Source organism: Geotrypetes seraphini, chromosome 4 (genome assembly GCF_902459505.1).
Source record: "Geotrypetes seraphini chromosome 4, aGeoSer1.1, whole genome shotgun sequence".
NCBI lineage: Eukaryota > Metazoa > Chordata > Amphibia > Gymnophiona > Dermophiidae > Geotrypetes > Geotrypetes seraphini.
In genome coordinates this window covers 170711958-170730606 of record NC_047087.1, presented here as the reverse complement: position 1 = coordinate 170730606, position 18649 = coordinate 170711958, and the positions used below count along the sequence as shown (strand labels likewise).

General features: G+C 45.4%; 1 protein-coding gene across 1 annotated transcript in view; it reads right to left on the bottom strand.

The window, feature by feature from the left end:
- The window catches only part of GLG1 (golgi glycoprotein 1), a 403904-nt gene that overhangs the window by 177463 nt on the left and 207792 nt on the right, over positions 1-18649 (bottom strand). Inside the window, exon 12 of the mRNA XM_033941148.1 lies at positions 10646-10783. Within this exon, the coding sequence (XP_033797039.1) occupies positions 10646-10783 (138 nt within the window). The remainder of the gene's footprint in view (positions 1-10645; positions 10784-18649) is intronic.

Sequence of the window (18649 nt, the reverse complement as noted above, 5' to 3'; positions counted from 1 at the left end):
AGGAGGATGGGCAGGGGAGGGCTTCAATGGCTGGGAGGATGTAGATGGGCTGGAGTAAGTCTTAACAGAGATTTCGGCAGTTGGAACCCAAGCACAGTACCGGGTAAAGCTTTGGATTCTCGCCCAGAAATAGCTAAGAAGAAAAAAAAAAAATTTTAAATTGAATCAGGTTGGGCAGACTGGATGGACCATTTGGGTCTTTATCTGCCATCATCTACTATGTTACTATGTAAGGAGAATGCTTGCAAACTACCTTAGAGCTAAAAAAACGCAGAGGAATGATTACAGCTATCAAAGATGAAAAAGATAATATCTATACACAATTTGATATTATATCCCAATTTCTTCTATATTATAAAAAATTGTATTCCTCCGATTTAGATATTAGGCTAGTCCTCTCTTTAAAGCACTTCTGTGTTCATTTAGGCGTAGTTTCAAGGACGTGAAGTTTGTCCCACATAAATAAGTCTGCAGGGGCAAACAATACAGTAGATCACATGATCAGATTCACAAGAGATATGAACCTTAAGTTGGTAGCGTTTCCCATCATCAGGATTAACAAACTCACTGCAGCTAAGCATGATATCACAATTGCTGCATCTCCCACAGGGACCAAGTGACCCCACCGTTCCTGAGTTTCTTATGTTGGAATGAGGAACCGCCAGACTGAGAATTTGTTTCAGGTTCTGAGTTCTCTTGTACGCAAACCTGAGTGTGTACTGAGAGAAAGCAGGTAACATTCTCACCAAAGACCAATGCTTCTGAATACTACTTATTTGATGCACCTTGGTAGTATACCAAGTACACACGTGATGGTATTGTGCTCAACCTTGTGGGTAGAATCCAAAAACAGATAATCCCGATTGGCATACAATGCTCGTTTATATGCTTTACGTATGACTGATTTAGGATATCCCCTGTCCAAAAAGCGTTTAGACAGTATCTTAGACTGTACAATGAATTCATCTCGTAAGGAATAGATTCTCCTGTACTGGAGGAACTGAGAAAAAAGCAAGCTCTGTTTAAGGTGAGGGGGGTGAAAACTTTCATAATGTAATGTGGTGTTTCTGTCAGTTGGCTTGCGATGAACAGATGTAGAAAGAATATTTTGATCCCTCATAATTTCCACATCTAAAAACATGATGTGTGGTACTGCTTTGTACAGAGAATTTTATCTAATACACAAACTTTATTATTTGATAGTTCAACACAGGAAGGATAACATAGTAACATAGTAAATGATGGCAGTTGTTAAGCCAGTCAACAAAAGAAAGCAAAGAAACATGGTTGCCCATCCAAAAGAAAAAGATATCATCAATGTACCGCATCCATTTCAAAACTAAATGAAACTGAGGGAACTGATGAAGCCAATGATCTTCAAAGTCTGACATAAAAAGATTCATCACGGACGGAGCCATAGTGGTCCCCATGGCAATACCAGAAGTTTGTTTATAATAATGTCCATCATACATGATAAAGTTCTCACACATGGCAAGTCTGGCTAAGTCAACCAGAAAATCAGTGGGTATTCGTGTTGGAGAGGGACATTGGTTCAACAATTTGGAAATCACCGTCAGAGCCTCCTCCTGAGGAATGACAGTGTAAAGAGAGTGAACGTCTAGCGTAACCATCCAAACTTCAGAGGGGTCAGTGAACGAAATGTTAGTAATCTTGCATAGAAAATCTGTGCTATCCTTAACATAGGAAAATGTTTGCTTCACAAAAGGCTGTAAAAAACAGTCCATGAAATCTGACAAAGGTTTGAGTAAAGATTCCATCCCCGACACAATCGGCCTTCCCGGGGGGGAGGGGGGAGTCCAATCTTTTGTGTATTTTGGGGAGAGTATATAGTATCAGGCACTTGGGACTTGTAACATGCAAAAATCTGCATTCAGAAGGTGCAAGATATTTTTCCTCCAGGCCTTGTTGAATCAACTCAGAGATTCTGGTTTGAAGGACTAGCAGTCGGGTCACTGTCCCAAATACACATAGTCCCCCGGAGCATGTAATTGATTCAAAATCTCCTCATTGTAATCAGATATCGCTTGAACCACAATGGCCCCTCCTTTATCTGCGGACCGGATCACCACATCTGTGTTCCTTTGTAAATCCTGTAGAGCTGTCATTTCGTCTGTGGTCAGATTGAAAACCTGGCAATCCTTGCCATGCTCAATCTTGACCAGATCACTCAAAATCAATTCCTTAAATGCCACAAGAAGGGGATCCATGGGCACTGGAGGTATCCATGTGGATTTAGCCCTAACAATGGGGACCTCGGCAGAAAGATCCCCGGTGGGCTCTTCTTGTTTGTGTTCAGTGGTTTTTATCATTAATCATTCTTGGATATTTTTTGCTTCTACCTGCTAACTTTAAACTTGTGCAAAAGTTTTTTGCCTATGATGCTTTGGTGAAAGAATGTGGGTACACCTCTCTGTCTGAGGCTTTTCTTTCGCTTAAGTAATAAGCTAGCTTTCTTGGCTTGTGTGGTGCTTTTGTTTTGGAGTGATATTTTTGAATTTTTATACTATACTTCCCTCCATTCCTCCCTGTTTTTTGTGGTTGTCTACAACATACAAGACAGGTGTAAGAAAACAACAAACATCTTTAAACAACTGTTGGAACATGTATAGAACTTGATCCTGGAAGTAAAACATCCCCACAGCTCACCAGCTAAGCTAGCTGAGCCATCGCCACTGTTCTTAATTCTCCCCAACCCTAGAAAAATACTAGAACCCGCAGAAAAATTCAAAATCTGCCCGCGAGCAAAAACCCGCAAACACCGCACAAAGACAGACACCCTGTTTGTCTTTGTGCAGTGTTTGCAGGTTTTTGCTCGCGTACAGATGGGTACTGCTTTGGTACGTCCCATTCGTAAGGACTATACCAGTCTACCAAGCGATACAGAAGGAGAAATTAGGTTCTTACCTTCTAATTTTCTTTCTGTTAGCTTGTAAACTGGTATAGTCCCACTAGCGAAGACTGCCCCAAGCTAAGCCCGGATGCAGAACAGGGTGATCCAGACTGTGCCTCTGAGGCGACCACCTCCGAAGAAGAGCATACTGAAGAGAACACATGTGGGCCCACAACCACCTTATTACATTGAAGGAGGCTGCCATCGACCCCAAGACTTGGAGGAAATCCTGCCCCCCAGGACACCGGACACCATAAGCAGGCGAATTTGAGGTTCCAATTTGCTTACCCAGGCCTCCGGAAGGAAGACCTTTCTCAAGGAGGTGTCGAACAGGACCTCGAGATATTCCAGGTGCTGAGATGGAGACAACCGGCTCTTCGCAAGGTTGACTACCCATCCCAGCGACTGCAGAAACTCCACTACCCGAGCCGTGACCCCAGTGCTCTCCTGGAACGACTTGGCTCAAATCAACCAGTCGTCCAGATAAGGATGAACAAGAATGCCCTCTTTGCGTAACACCACCGCAACAACCACCAGCACCTTGGAGAACGTCCGCGGAGCTGTGGCCAGACCAAAGGGAAGTGCACAGAACTGATAGGGTTGACCCAAGATCGTAAAGCGCAGGAAGGGATGATGGGAGGCCCGAATAGGAATGTGCAAGTAGGCCTCGGTCAGATAGAGAGAGGACAGAAACTCCCCGACTGAATTGCCAGAATCAAAGTCCGCAGAGTTTCCATGCGGAAGAAGGCACGTGAAGAGCCCTGTTGATCCCCTTCAAATCCAGGATGAATCGAAAGGTCCCTTCTTTCTTTGGCACCAGAAAGTAAATAGAGTACCAACCTGTGCCCTACTCCAGTAGGGGAACTGGAACCACCGCGTGAAGATCCAACAATCTTTGAAAGATCTGGCGAAAGGCCTGCTGCTTCCACGCCACCTGTGAGGAAGAAGTGAAAAAATGGTCTGGCAAGCATCAGGCGAACTCCAGAGCATAGCCGTCCTGGATCACTTCCAGAACCCACTGATCAGTCATGATGTCTGCCCACTGTGGATAAAAGTCTCTCAACCGGGCGCCCACCAGAACCAAGACGGGCGCCGGCAAGGAGTCATTGTGCAGGACGGGCGGCAGGGGACCCAGCGGGGGTGCTAGCTGCTCCCCAGCGGGCCCCACGAAAGGACTGCATGCGCTGCCTCTTGAGAGCCCAGGAGACTGAAAAGAAGCAGCCCCTCGATTGGAGTGGAAACAGCGGAAATCACACCCATGCTCACGAGCAGTGCCTCCTCAAGCCAGCGGCCTAGGCCTATCCTCAGGCAAATGAGGCACTTTAGAATCAGTGAGAGTCTGAACCAACTTGTCAAAGTCCTCACCAAACAAGAAAGATCCTTTAAAAGGAAACTTTGTCAACTCAGCTTTGGACGCCGAATCCACCGACTAAGCACAAAGCTACAAGGTATGGCGTACTGCCACTCCTAAGGCCAGCGACCTGACAGAAGCTCGCAAGAGGTCATACATGGCATCCGAGAGATAGGAAGCATCCAATTAAATTTTAGCAACTGCTTGCCTTAGCAAGTCCCAATGCTCAGATTTATCATCAAGTACATGCTGGGCCCAACGAAAACACTCCCGAGTCACCAGCCCACCACACATAGCCACCTGGACCGACACAGCTGTCACATCAAAACTCTGTTTAAGGAGGGACTCAACTTACACTCCTCCAGGTCCTTCAAGGCTGCACTACCCTCAACAGGCACGGTATGCCGCTTAGAGATGGCCAAGACCACCGGATCCACTACAGGCGACTTCAGAGTATCCCTATCCCCTTCCAGAATGGGATACAGGTGAGCCATTGAGCGTGCAAAGTAAAAAGGGGCTTTCAGCACCTGCCACTGAGCGAGCATGATGTCCCGAATATCCTGCTCCATAGGAAAAGAGCGGGAAGCAGAGCTAATCCCCCTAAACAAGGGGTCCACCGTATGTGGGGGCTCCAACACGGGGTCCTCAAAGTGCAAAACTGAGGAGACCTGAAAGATTAACTCATGGAGCTCTTCCCCCTGAAAAATGCACACCACAGATGCATCTTCGCCGGCTGGGGGGGGGTGTTCGAACCCCTCGCTGGCGGAATCCGAACCCCCAAGAGGATCCTGGAATTCTCCCCAAGGGTCCTCATCAATCACCTCATGCTCCTCTGGGAAAAAATCCTCATCCCAAGAGACCCTCGGACGTTTGGATGAGAGAGGAGTAGAGGGGGCAAACACTGGGGAAGATGTCGAGGGTAAACCCCCCCCCCCCCCAAGTGGACACGGAAACCTCCTGCCACCAGCACATAAACTTTACAAAGTGCTAACATAAATTCAGGTGGAAAGACCCCCGGTGGCCACAAGGGACTCCCTGCCCCACCAGGGGACCCTGACATATCTTGCCCCTGTATTTCCAGAAAAGGGGAAAGGTCACCTGAGGTAACTGAAATGAATGAGGAGGTTCCTGCCAAAATTGGACCTGAAACCGCCAAAATCGAAGCTCCTGTGGCCTGCCCTTTCTGAAAAGCCTGGGACTTTCCTGACTCTGAGGTCGAGGAACAGATCAACGCGAAAAGGGAATCCCCAGCCGAACCGGCAGTAAGGGAATCCTGTGCTCCCTGACCAGCAGCGGCTGGGGAACCCCCTGTGTGGGCGTCGGGGGAAGCCCGGGCTTCCCCATGATCTGAAGCCAAACCGCGAAGCACATTCGGCAGGGTGCCCTGGCCGCCAGTATCCGCTACCGACGAGGCTTCGCCACCGCTCTGGCCTGCACAACGCTTGCACAGGCCGGCCACGAGTACCTCATGCCTGGAGCACTTTTTCCTTTTCAAAGAGCTCATTGTTCTGAAAACCGCCCTAGCTCTAAAGAAAGTGCCAGATAATTGAGAAAAAAAACACAGAAAAAAGGACAGTTATAAAGGGAAATGAGCCCTTTAGACCAGCACACCTCAGGATTTTTTTGTTGTTATTTCTTTTTACTTAGTCAGAACAGACTCCACGGCTCTCAGAGCTGGAGGGCTGACCAACCAGGGGGCCAGGCCACCTGCTGAGGCCCACTACAAAAATTTGGGAAGGTGAGGGGAGCACAAGATCCGGTGGGTTTAACATCCCTGAGGTCGGACGGATCCCCAAACAGAACCCACCCAAGCTCTATCTGACACAAAAAGGGAACCAGGAGTCCACAAAAAATAGTGCTAAGAGGGGAGCTGAAAAGCCTTACCATCTGTTACCGGAGACTGAGGAAAACTGGAGTAGCAAGAGGGGCATGCTATACTGATATACAAGTTTAATCTCATTCTCCACCTGCTGGTAGCAGTGAGGCATATTACCCATTCGTAAAGACTATACCAGTCTACCAAGCGATACAGAAATGGAGATTGCCTGCAAGTTAGAAACCTGTTTATCGGTGTGTCAAGTATTTTACTATTGGAATCCACATTTTCAAGTTTTTCCACCACCTCTTTAGAAAAGAATAAAGCTGGGCAATAACTGATTTCAATAAGCTCTCCATCCTTACATTAAGTTGCCAGAAATACTTTAAGGAAATTTCTTATGGATTTTCTACAGCCTTCAAACTTATCTGTAATACTAGGAGAAATATGAGGCATTAAAAAAAAAAGAAATACCAAGATTAATTTGAGGCTCAGAGGCTTCCAAGGAAGCACTAGGGCCAACTTCAGGTCTTGATCCAGTAGGAAAATCAGGAGGAAGAGGAGTTCGATCAGGAGAGCTAAGTGAGGTCCCTAAAGCCTGTTCTGATCTCACCACCTGAAAGGAGTTTGCCTCAAGAGAAGTCACATGGTGGTCCATCGGGCCCAATGATACCAGAGTGGAGACTTTAAGTCTTTACTTTTCGCTTTCCCATTCCACAAAAACAATAAACCTTGTCAAATATAAAAAGAAAGAGGAATAGTTACCAACCCATGTTCCACTCGTCTTCACGTGGCTCCAAGGAGCTCCCAAAGGGCCATGCATGCCTCTTTGGCCACACATTTGTGGACGCACGCCACAAGAGCGTCAATGTCCAATCCCTTCTTGAACCCTATTACTGTACTCTGTCCTATCACGCCCTTTGGAAGCTCATTCCAGGTGTCCACCACCCGCTGGGTGAAGAAAAACTTCCTAGCATTGGTTTTGAATCTGTCTCCTTTCAGCTTTTCCGAATGCCCTCTCATTCTTGTAGTTTTTGAAAGTTTGAAGAATCTGTCCCTCTCCACTTTCTCTATGCCTTTCATGATCTTGTAAGTCTCTATCATATCCCCTCTAATCCTCCTCTTTTCCAGGGAAAAGAGCCCTAGTTTCTCCAGTCTCTCCGTGTACGAAAGATTTTCCATATCTTTTATCAATCACATCGCTCTCCTTTGAACCCTCTCGAGTATTGCCATATCCTTCTTAAGGTATGGTGATCAATATTGCAGATCATGAACTTTGTTGTATAGACTGCGAGCATTTGTGGTCACTGATTTGCAGCTATCTTTCAGTGGTAAACTCATTTTTTGTATAGTTTTTTGTTTAGTTTTGCTTCCTGTTGGATTACTAAGAAGTGAGTTGCTAATATTGTTTATGTTGCTATCTATACTGCCATCACATCTTGTCTTTTGCTGGGGGTGGCTTCCATAATTATACTTCATATATACTCATCCTTAATATTATAGCTATGGTGGAATACCAAATTATTAAATAGAAAATATGAAGATATTGTATATAAATATTTACCCTCCATCTTGTTCACGTATTAGTAAATAGAAAGTTTTAGATCAGTGTCTCTCAAACTGTGTGCCCCGAAGATATGTTGGTGTGCTACAAGAGGATTCAAGAAGTTTACTTTAATATTAGAAAATTCCTTTCATAAGTATACAACAGAATAGATAACATGTATGTCGCATACGCAAGAGTCCATCAATGTTATGAATGTCTGTGTGCGTAAAGATACAGCTGCTCAGGCAAGCATCAATGTTTGACATGATTGGTCCTTGAAAACTAATGGCAAGTAATTTTATTTTTAGTTTTTTATGTAGTAGTTATCCTAACTTGAGTAACAAAGCAATCAAGGCTTTGTTACTTTTTGGACCGCACCTTCAAAAAGATATAAAAAGGATGGAGTCAGTCCAGAGGAAGGCTACTAAAATGGTGTGTAGTCTTCGTCAAAAGGCGTATGGGGACAGACTTAACAATCTCAATCTATATACTTTGGAGGAAAGGCGGGAGAGGGGCGATAGATAGAGATGTTTAAATACCTATGTAATATAAATGTGCATGAGTCGAGTCTTTTTCATTTGAAAGGAAACTCTGCAATGAGAGGGCATATGATGAAGTTAAGAGGTAATAGGCTCCAGAGTACTTTGAGGAAATACTTTTTTACAGAAAGGTTGGTACATTCTCCCAGAGAGGTGGTGGAAACAGAGACTGTGTCTGAATTCAAGAGGGTCTAGGATAGGCACGTGGGATCTCTGGGAGAGAGAAAGAGATAATGGTTACTGCGATGGGCAGACTAGATGGGCCATTTGGCCTTTATCTGCCACCATGTTTCTATGTTAGTGGTGATAAATTTGGATGCAGCCATAATAGAGCCTAAAAAGAGTTTCTGCAAACCATTGTGTGTTTCAGAAACTCTTTTTAGTTTCAAGTTTAATAAATTCTTTGATTAAATCGCAAAATCCCATTTCAATGCGATTTACATCAGATAAAAATCAGATAAAATATTATGGCTGCAATTAATGAAAATAAAAGTATCATTAGAAAATCAAACTGATCTTACAGGTGATGAAAACCACTTAGCTTTATTAAAAAAAAAATTAAGGCAGGTTAATTTTTTCTAAAGCAAAAAAAGAAAATGAATTCTAAGAGTTTGATAAGATTGCCCACGGCACCATTTCCAAGTGTGCTGTCAAACCTGAATAAATGTGTCATTGGGGGAAGGAGGTAGTCTCCACTGCCTGTGGTTTAAGTCCAGACCAGCACTTGAGCTACATTCTCAACACTGCAGAAACAACAACAACAGTAATCTTAAATGTACAGGAGCTCATTTTTGAATCCACATAGTCAAGTATGCATCATCTTCCTAGTTAAAGCCATGACCCCCAACTGTGCAAGAAATGAGTAACTTGAGCACATGGACAGCCAGGGTTGCCTTTGTGAAGCATACATGAATTTGCCTTTTGCATGCTCTTCTCCTTCCTCCTAAACCTTATACAAGGCTAAAGGGTGGTGGTGAAAGAAAGGACATACAGCTACCCAATACAAACTTGTTCCATGGTTACTTGAACGCTGCTCCTCTGTTAACAGGTTTCATCTCTGGTTTTAAAATTTAGTAGGGCTTTTCATGTTTCCCTAGCTTTTCCCGTGATCATATGAATCCTCATGCCCTCACTGCCTCCTCTGCAGATGTTAACATGCCACACATTTTTTGTTAATGCAGGCATGTTGTACATTTTTTTTATAGTGGTAAACATGAGCCTACAGATTCCCAGAGGAAGAAATGCCTTTTAAAGTTTATTATTTGTCTTGTAAACTATCTTCATGAAGAGAGGTCCTCATTTTTCCTTGAATCAAACTATATTCTACAGATTTTCTTCAAGAACCCAGCTATAACTATGCTAAAATTAAAGGTCAGGTTATACCCAGATATCTTCAGTGCCATCAAGACAATTTTTTAATTTAATACACAATTGGTGGTGTCCTCTTTGGCAAAAATTCACTATGCAGGCACCCAGGATAGTGCTTTTTCTCTAATGGGATCTTTATTATGAAAAAAATTACCTGGGACCTTTAACTATTTCTGTTTAAGCGGCATTTAAAATCATATTTGTTTGTGCAAGCATATTGTTGATGTGACAGCAGCTTTATTACCGGGGATTCAATACAATGTTTGATTTGTGTGGCCGTTTGTTGAATTGATTGTGTGTGTTTTATTGGTGCTTTATGAGAAAAACATAAGGAAATGGACTTGGTACCAAATCTATTTTGATGTTTGTGTAAACTTTAATGACAAGTTTTAAAGTGTTTCTTTTTTTTTTTTTTTTTTAATTCTGATAAAACCTATCTTGAAAAAAATGAAAAGAAAGAAAAGCATTTTTGTTTACAAGACCAATAGTAAGTCACATTAAAATAAAACTGTTTACGGATTTAGCATTATATAACATTTTGACCAATATCTTATTCACCTCTCCTCCTCAGTTTAGATTTTTGGTTTTTAATTCATTTGAAGATTTTGTGTGGTTACATTTTTCCTGTCTGTATCCATTTGACTTTTTCTACATATCGGAGGTCACATCTTTCTAAATGAAAGCTGAAGGTCTGGGCATCTTAAATGACTAATGATGATCATAAGATTTATAATTTATAGGGGTGGTCCTAAGTTGATCTTGAGAAAAGTAGTTTAACATGAATTTCTACTGTTTTTTCACTAACAGTAATAGATGTCTAAAAGCATTTTTTGATTAACTTTATTCTTTATATTTAGATCTTTTTAGTGAAAGAGAAATGGAAATGTTTCTCTTTTTAGTTTTGGGAGTTTTGGAATGGGGTACAGGTTATGGATTTTAAATACTGTTTGATTTAAAATGCATTTATCTTTTTTCTTTTGTAAATTGTGTAATATTTGTTAGCGACGTTTGCTAAATGGAAATTTAAAAATTAAATTTTAAAGACAATTTTTTGAAACACAAAATTTAAGATCTGCTCACAACAGGGGATTGAAAACTCTTACATAAAGGTTACCTGTCCCTTCTCAGTTTTCTCTGTGCACCATTTCCCCAGATCAGTCATGCACTTGTCCTGAAGGCCTGGGTCCAGTTTCACATCCAGAGCTCGCTGGTGCAGGATGCGCTGCACTTCTGCCCGACACTCCCGAGAAAGCTACACCAAGGAAGCAAAACTAACTGGTAAACATATAGCAAATCATGGCATATCTGTAAACATCTCAAACTACCCCATCCGAATGCCTTAATATCCCAAAACACAATTTTAACAATTCCAAAAATGCTATTCAAGTAGGAAAAGATCTAGACCAGGACTGCCCAAGTCCGGTCCTCGAGATCTACTGGCAGGCCAGGTTTTCAGGATATCCACAATGAATATGCATGAGAGAGATTTGCCTGCACTGCCTTCTTGGTATGCAAATCTCTTTCTCATGCATATTCATTGTGGATACCCTGAAAACCTGGCCTGCCAGTAGATCTCGAGGACCGGACTTGGGCAGCCCTGATCTAGACAATAAGCCTTCAACCCTACCACACAACCTGTCAAGCAAATACTCCATAGTATTTGTTCAAAATCTCCAGATTAACTCATTTTAAAACTTATGGCCTCTTTTACAACACGGCACGGCAACAGCCCCTAAACCCTTTAAATCTCTATGGGCTTCGGGGCCGTTAGCGCAGCGCAGCCGCTACTGCGGCTTTGTAAAAGAGGCTGTTACAGTGCAGCTAAATTTATTTAACCTTTTCCTATCGTGTATCCCGGATGACAGGACATTCCAAAAATGACATAGACAGTAGATAAACAGTCTGTATGGACTAATAAAGAGCCAGGAACACAAAATATTTGAATTTACAGACTTATGACTTATTTACATTATGTTTACAATAGCTGTAAATGATAACGGTAAATAATACAAAACTTTGCTAAAATAATTACGATTGGAACCAGCGTAACATAAAATTTATTAGATAGGAAAAGGTTATATATCACAATTCAAGATAGCTATGGCTGGGCAGGCCAATCAATGAAGAGTAGCCAACGTTTTCCACTAGTGTAAATTGATTGGTGAATCTCTCTTTAAATAAAAATGAGAAGCCACTGCAGTGACAGGACACTGGTGAGATCGAGTAAGCAAGCAATCCAGTGAGTACCGTGGTTTAATTTATTTGTGAAACATTACTTTATTGGAGCAGATACATAAAACCAATGTTACTTACCGTAACAGTTGTTATCCAGGGACAGCAGGCAGCTATTCTCACTAGTGGGTGATGTCATCCGACAGAGCCCCGATACGGACATCTTGCAAGCATGTCTTGCTTGAAGAAACTCAGAAGTTTCGAGATGCCCGCACCGCGCATGCGCCAGTGCCTTCCCGCCCGATGTACCGGGCGTGTCTCCTCAGTTCAGGTAGCTAGCCTGAGAAGCCAACCCAGGGGAGGTGGGTGGGACGTGAGAATAGCTGCCTGCTGTCCCTGGATAACAACTGTTACGGTAAGTAACATTGCTTTATCCCAGGACAAGCAGGCAGGTATTCTCACTAGTGGGTGACCTCCAAGCTAACCCCAATGGGATGGTGGGAGAGTTGGCATTCAAGAGAACAAATTTTGTAACACTGTTTGGCCAAACTGTCCATCCCGTCTGGAGAAAGTATCCAGACAATAATGAGAGGTGAATGTATGAACCGAGGACCAAGTGGCAGCCTTACAAATCTCCTCAATCGGTGTCGATCTGAGGAAGGCAACGGAGGCTGCCATTGCTCTGACCTTATGGGCTGTGACTTTACAGGGAAGGGATAATCCAGCCTGGGCATAGCAGGAAGAGATACAAGCCGCCATCCAGTTGGAGATGGTGCGCTTCGATACAGGTCGACCCAACTTGTTTGGATCAAAGGAGACAAAAAGTTGAGGAGCAGTTCTGTGTGGCTTTGTGCGATCCAAGTAGAAAGCTAAAGCACGTTTACAGTCCAGAGTGTGTAAAGCAGATTCTCCAGGGTGAGAATGAGGCTTTGGAAAGAACACTGGAAGCACGATGGATTGGTTGAGGTGAAATTTAGAGACCACTTTAGGCAAGAATTTTGGATGAGTACGAAGAACCACCATGTCATGATGGAATACAGTGAACGGTGGATCCGCCACTAGGGCCTGAAGCTCACTGACCCGGCGAGCAGACGTGAGGGCCACCAGAAAAACCACCTTCCAGGTGAGATACTTAAGTGGAGCCTTGTTGAGAGGTTCAAACGGAGGCTTCATAAGACGAGACAGGACAACATTGAGATCCCAAACCACAGGAGGAGGTTTGATAGGAGGGTTGACATGAAAAAGCCCTTTCATAAATTTGGAAACCACAGGATGAGCAGACAAAGGTTTCCCTTGTAGAGGCTGATGGAAAGCCGCAATAGCACTCAGGTGGACTCGTATAGAGGTAGACTTGAGACCAGACTGAGACAGGTGTAGAAGATAGTCCAACACAGAAGATAGGGAAGCTCGCTGAGGTTCCGTGGCATTGGAAATACACCAGGCAGAGAATCTAGTCCATTTTTGGGAATAGCATTGTTGAGTAGCAGGCTTCCTGGAAGCCTCCAAGACCTCCCTCACTGCTTGAGAGAACTGGTGAGGAGTTATGTTGAAAGGAACCAAGCTGTCAGGTGGAGGGACTGTAGGTTGGGATGAAGCAGTGAACCTTGATGTTGAGTAAGTAGTGAAGGAAACACTGGAAGAAGTATTGGCTCCCTGCTGCACAGTTGAAGTAGAAGGGAGTACCAAGGTTGTCTGGGCCACCGAGGAGCAATCAGAATCATGGTGGCATGGTCTGATCTCAACTTGACCAGAGTCTTCTGAATGAGAGGAAATGGAGGAAACGCATATAGGAAGCGATTCCCCCATTCCAGTAGAAAGGCGTCTGCCTCGAGGCGGAGAGGAGTGTAGATCCTGGAGCAAAACTGAGGCAGTTTGAAGTTGTGGGGGGCTGCAAAGAGATCTATCTGAGGCGTTCCCCACTGAGCAAAGATCTGATGAAGGGGGTTGGAATGGAGCGTCCATTCGTGAGGCTGGAGAAGACGACTCAATTTGTCTGCTAAGACGTTGTCTTTCCCCTGAATGTAGACAGCTCTGAGGAAGGTGTTGTGTCGAACCGCCCAATCCCAGACTCGAAGAGCTTCCTGACAAAGAGGGGCCGAGCCCGTGCCCCCTTGTTTGTTGACATAATACATGGCGACCTGATTGTCTGTGCGAATAAGGACCACCATGTCGTGAAGCAGATGCTGAAAAGCTTGAAGAGCATTGAAGATGGCTCTGAGCTCCAGAAGATTGATTTGATGGAGTCGTTCCGCAGCGGTCCAGAACCCCTGAGTACGAAGACCATCCAGATGGGCCCCCCATGCATAGTTCGATGAATCGGTCGTGAGAACTTTCTGGTGGGGAGGAGAGTGAAACAGCAAACCTCTGGATAGATTCGAAGAGGTCATCCACCAGAGAAGAGACTGCCGTAGAGCAGGAGTGACGACAATGTGACGGGACAACGGGTCGGACACCTGAGTCCACTGAGATGCCAGGGTCCATTGAGGAATTCTGAGATGCAGTATGGCAAAAGGCGTCACATGAACTGTAGATGCCATGTGGCCCAAGAGGACCATCATGTGTCTCGCCGAGATGGACGGGCGAGAAGACACTGACTGGCAGAGCAGAAGGAGAGCATCCATGCGTTGAGGAGGAAGGAATGCTCGAAGTTGAATGGTATCCAGAACAGCCCCGATAAAGGGGAGAGACTGGGTGGGCTGAAGATGTGACTTGGGGAAGTTGATCTCGAAGCCCAAACTCTGCAGGAAACAAATTGTAGTCAAGGTCGCCGAAATGACCCCTGGAGCCGACGGTGCCTTGATGAGCCAGTCGTCGAGGTATGGAAACACCTGAAGACCCATGTTCCGGAGTGCAGCGGCCACCACCACCAGACACTTCGTGAAGACTCTGGGAGACGAGGAAAGGCCGAATGGAAGCACTCGATATTGCAGATGTAGATGTCCCGCCCGAAATCTGAGAAACTTGCGGGAGGCCGGATGAATCGGAATGTGAGTGTAGGCCTCCTTGAGGTCCAGAGAGCATAACCAATCGTTCTGCTCGAGGAGGGGATAGAGAGAAGCAAGGGTCAGCATGCGGAACCGCTCCTTGACCAAAAACTTGTTGAGGACTCGAACGTCCAAAATGGGACGCAGATCGCCCGTCTTCTTCGGAACCAAGAAGTAATGGGAGTAGAACCCCCGGTTTTGCTGATCTAATGGCACCGGCTCGACGGCCCGAAGCCGAAGAAGAGCCTGAGCCTCCTGGAGAAGAAGAGCGGTCTGCATCGAGTTGGAAGGATACTCTCTTGGCGGGTGGTCCGGGGGGACCCGTTGGAAATGAAGAGAGTATCCCTCTCTTACGATGGTAAGGACCCAGAGGTCCGTGGTGATTGTCTCCCATCGATGACAAAAATGATGGAGACGACCCCCGATGGGAAAAACGGGGGGAGACAGAACGAAGTCGGTTATGCTCCCTGGAAGAGAGTCAAAAAGGCTGAGTAGCCTTGGGTGCAGCCGGCATCTGAGGCTTCTGCTGAGGCTTCTGAGGAGGCTGTCTCTTTGCAGGCTGTCTCGCAGGAGGAGTCTGTCTCGGCTGATAACGCCGTTGGTAAATCAGAGACGGCCTAGAGGGACGAGACTGCTGAGGCTTAGGCTTAGGCCGCAGAATAGACTGGAAGGACTTCTCATGGTCCGAAAGCTTTTTAGTAACAGTCTCGATAGACTCATCGAACAGATCCGCCCCCGCACAAGGCACATTAGCAAGTCTGTCTTGAAGGTTCGGATCCATATCAATGGTACGAAGCCATGCCAGGCGACGCATGGCGACCGAACAGGCCGCAGCACGTACCGAGAGTTCGAAGGCATCGTAGGATGATTGCATAAGCTGCAGGCGTAACTGAGAAAGGGTCGCCACCACCTCTTCAAATTCGAATCGAGCTTGAGCATCGATAAAAGGGATGAACTTGCGGAGCACCGGCAAGAAGAAGTCCAAATATGAAGAGAAGAAGAAATTGTAATTGAGCACTCGAGTCGCCATCATCGAATTCTGGTAGATACGTCTACCAAATTTATCCATCGTCCTCCCTTCACGGCCCGGTGGTACTGAGGCGTAAACCTGGGAGGGATGAGATCGTTTGAGGGAGGACTCGACCAGAAGTGACTGATGAGAAAGTTGCGCCCCCTCAAACCCTTTGTGATGGACGATGCGGTATCGAGCATCCAATTTACTGGGAACTGCAGGGATGGAATACGGTGTCTCAAAACAACGCATGAAAGTCTGGTCAAGCAGTTTATGCAGAGGAAGGCGAAGCGTCTCCGCTGGAGGGTGAGGCAAATGCATGGTGTCCAGATACTCCTTAGAATATCGAGAACCAGTGTCCAAAGTCACATCCAAATCATCCGCCATTTGTCGAAGGAAGGAGGAAAAAGATAGTTGGTCCGCCAGCGCCGGCCGGCGAGACGGACTAGAAGAAGTGGAAGCCTCTGGATCCAGAGAGAGCTGAGAGCGGCAAGGAGAATAGGAGGTAGATGGTTCCTCATACTCCGGTCCCTCAGGCGGTGATAAATCCGACGAGGAGTATCCCATACGCTGGATCTTCTTTTGTGGGGACACCTCCGAATGACGTGAGGAGTGTCGAGATGAGTGTCGAGATCGATGCCCCTCCCGGTGCCGGGATGGGGAACGAGATCTTCTGTGCATCGCACGATCCCCCGAAGCCTCCAAGGAATGGATGGGACTTGATGCAGTGGATCGCAGAGGTGGCAAGGATGCGGACTCACGCAGTGCCACCCAGGTCTGGTATGGAGTGCGGAAGAACTCTTCCTGCGATGCAGTATGCCCAGGACTTCGACTATCAGGGGCTGACACAGCACTCTGCTGACGAGGAGGCGTGATGGGCTCCAAAGGCGGCATATCACTAAATGAAGCCCGCCAGGAAGCACCCGCCGCCCTCCGCCGTTCCTCCTCGTCGAGCAGAGAGATCGTACGACGAGGAGGAGGGGGAGGGGGCGGACCGCCCCCCGGGACCGAGACCGGGAGGTCACCCTGAATGGAGGCGATAAGCTTCCAACAGGCGATCGGCTTCCAGCAGGGATCGCAGCGAAGCCGATATGGAGGGATCCGCACCGAAAGGGGGTCCTCCAGCACGGTCTTCGCGCTCCTTTGTGGCCAAGTGCTTCTGCTTGCTAGCTTTAGGCACCTTGATGACCACTGGAGGGACAGTGGAAGGCAGTACCTGAGCCGAGGAGACGGGGACAGGCACCGATGCTGAACCGGAGGCAGAAGTCGGAGTGAACGATGCCGGCTTCACGATGCCAGATGCAGGGGTTGTCGATGCAGGTTTCGAACGAACCGGCGAAACCGCAGTAGAAGTTGAAGCAGACGGCTCTTTGGCAGACTCCATCTTAAACATCGACTCCCAAAGTAAGCAGCGCCATTTGAACGATCGCGCAGTGAGCGTGGAACAAGGCCGGCACGATTTCGGAACGTGTTCTGGACCAAGACACTGAAGACAGCGTCGATGCGGGTCCGTCAACGAAATCGCACGCTGGCACTTGCTGCACTTTTTAAAACCGGTGATTGGCCGGGACATAGGCCGGAAAATCGTCGCCGCTAGGTCGAAGGCGCTCGGCCTAAGCCACGAGGCCGGCCCGGCCGAACCGCCGGAAGAAATAATTTTAACTTTTTTTTTTTTTTTTTAAATACAACGTAAAATTGAAATAAATCAAATAAACAACAAAACGCGGTAGTAAAGAAGGCAAATATACTGAAATTCAGTCAGCGCAGAATGAAGTGAAACTTCTCAGCTCTGCGGAAAGAAAAGAACTGAGGAGACACGCCCGGTACATCGGGCGGGAAGGCACTGGCGCATGCGCGGTGCGGGCATCTCGAAACTTCTGAGTTTCTTCAAGCAAGACATGCTTGCAAGATGTCCGTATCGGGGCTCTGTCGGATGACATCACCCACTAGTGAGAATACCTGCCTGCTTATCCTGTGAAAGTACTTTTATATACTTGTGAAAATCGCTAAGCTCTAAAGAAACAGTTTTACACCGTGAAACGTTGGCTATTGTTTAAGACATCACTCGTAATTTTTACAACACAACAGGCAGCTTTACATCTCAGTCCTGCACTAAGATTAATAGTGGCAGTAGCACATTCTCCTCGGAAATTTTATCCAATGATGTGGTGGGAGGAGGTCTGAGCATTTATGCTCTACCAAAAGAAACATGAGGCTTTTCTTCCGCTGAGATAGTGCTCTCAATTTTGTGGAGCATTATGTCTATAATTAATTATTTAAATATCACACAGCCACATCTGTCTACTTGGATAATCAAACAGCAACACCAACTATCTCTATAAATATTTCACGCTAATAGTTGAATTTTAATGACCTGCTCATTTGTATTTGTTACTACTTTCCATCATACATTTTTGAGACATAAGAATTTGGCTTACTTTTTTTTAGTATGAAAACTGTAAGGTTGTTTATATCTATTCTGCAGCTTATTTTAGAGTCATTTGCAATTTTTCAATTTATATTTTACATTTCTTATCTTTCATCTTTTTTAGGGCTACATTTTGATTAAAATTTATCATCACAATCACACGATTAAAAAGTATGGTTCTCCCCCTGCCACATCTCTCTCCACACTGCAGCTCTTTGTGACTCTGAGCAATGAAAAGTTAAGTGACCTGCCCAGAATCACAAGGTGCTGCAGTGAGGAGAAAACACACCAAAAAAACCCACACATTTAAATGCACACTTGTGATTAAAATTTTAATCTAAATGCAGCCCTAATAAGAATGCATTAATTGCAGCTATAAAAAAATATACAATTAGCATATATACCTCTTTAAATCATAATTTCAAGTTAGCTGAGCAAAACTGGACCAGCTGAAAGTTTCCTGTATAGGTACAGCATTCATTTTTATGAACATTTTTTACTTCAATTTAGTTTGCAGGCCCA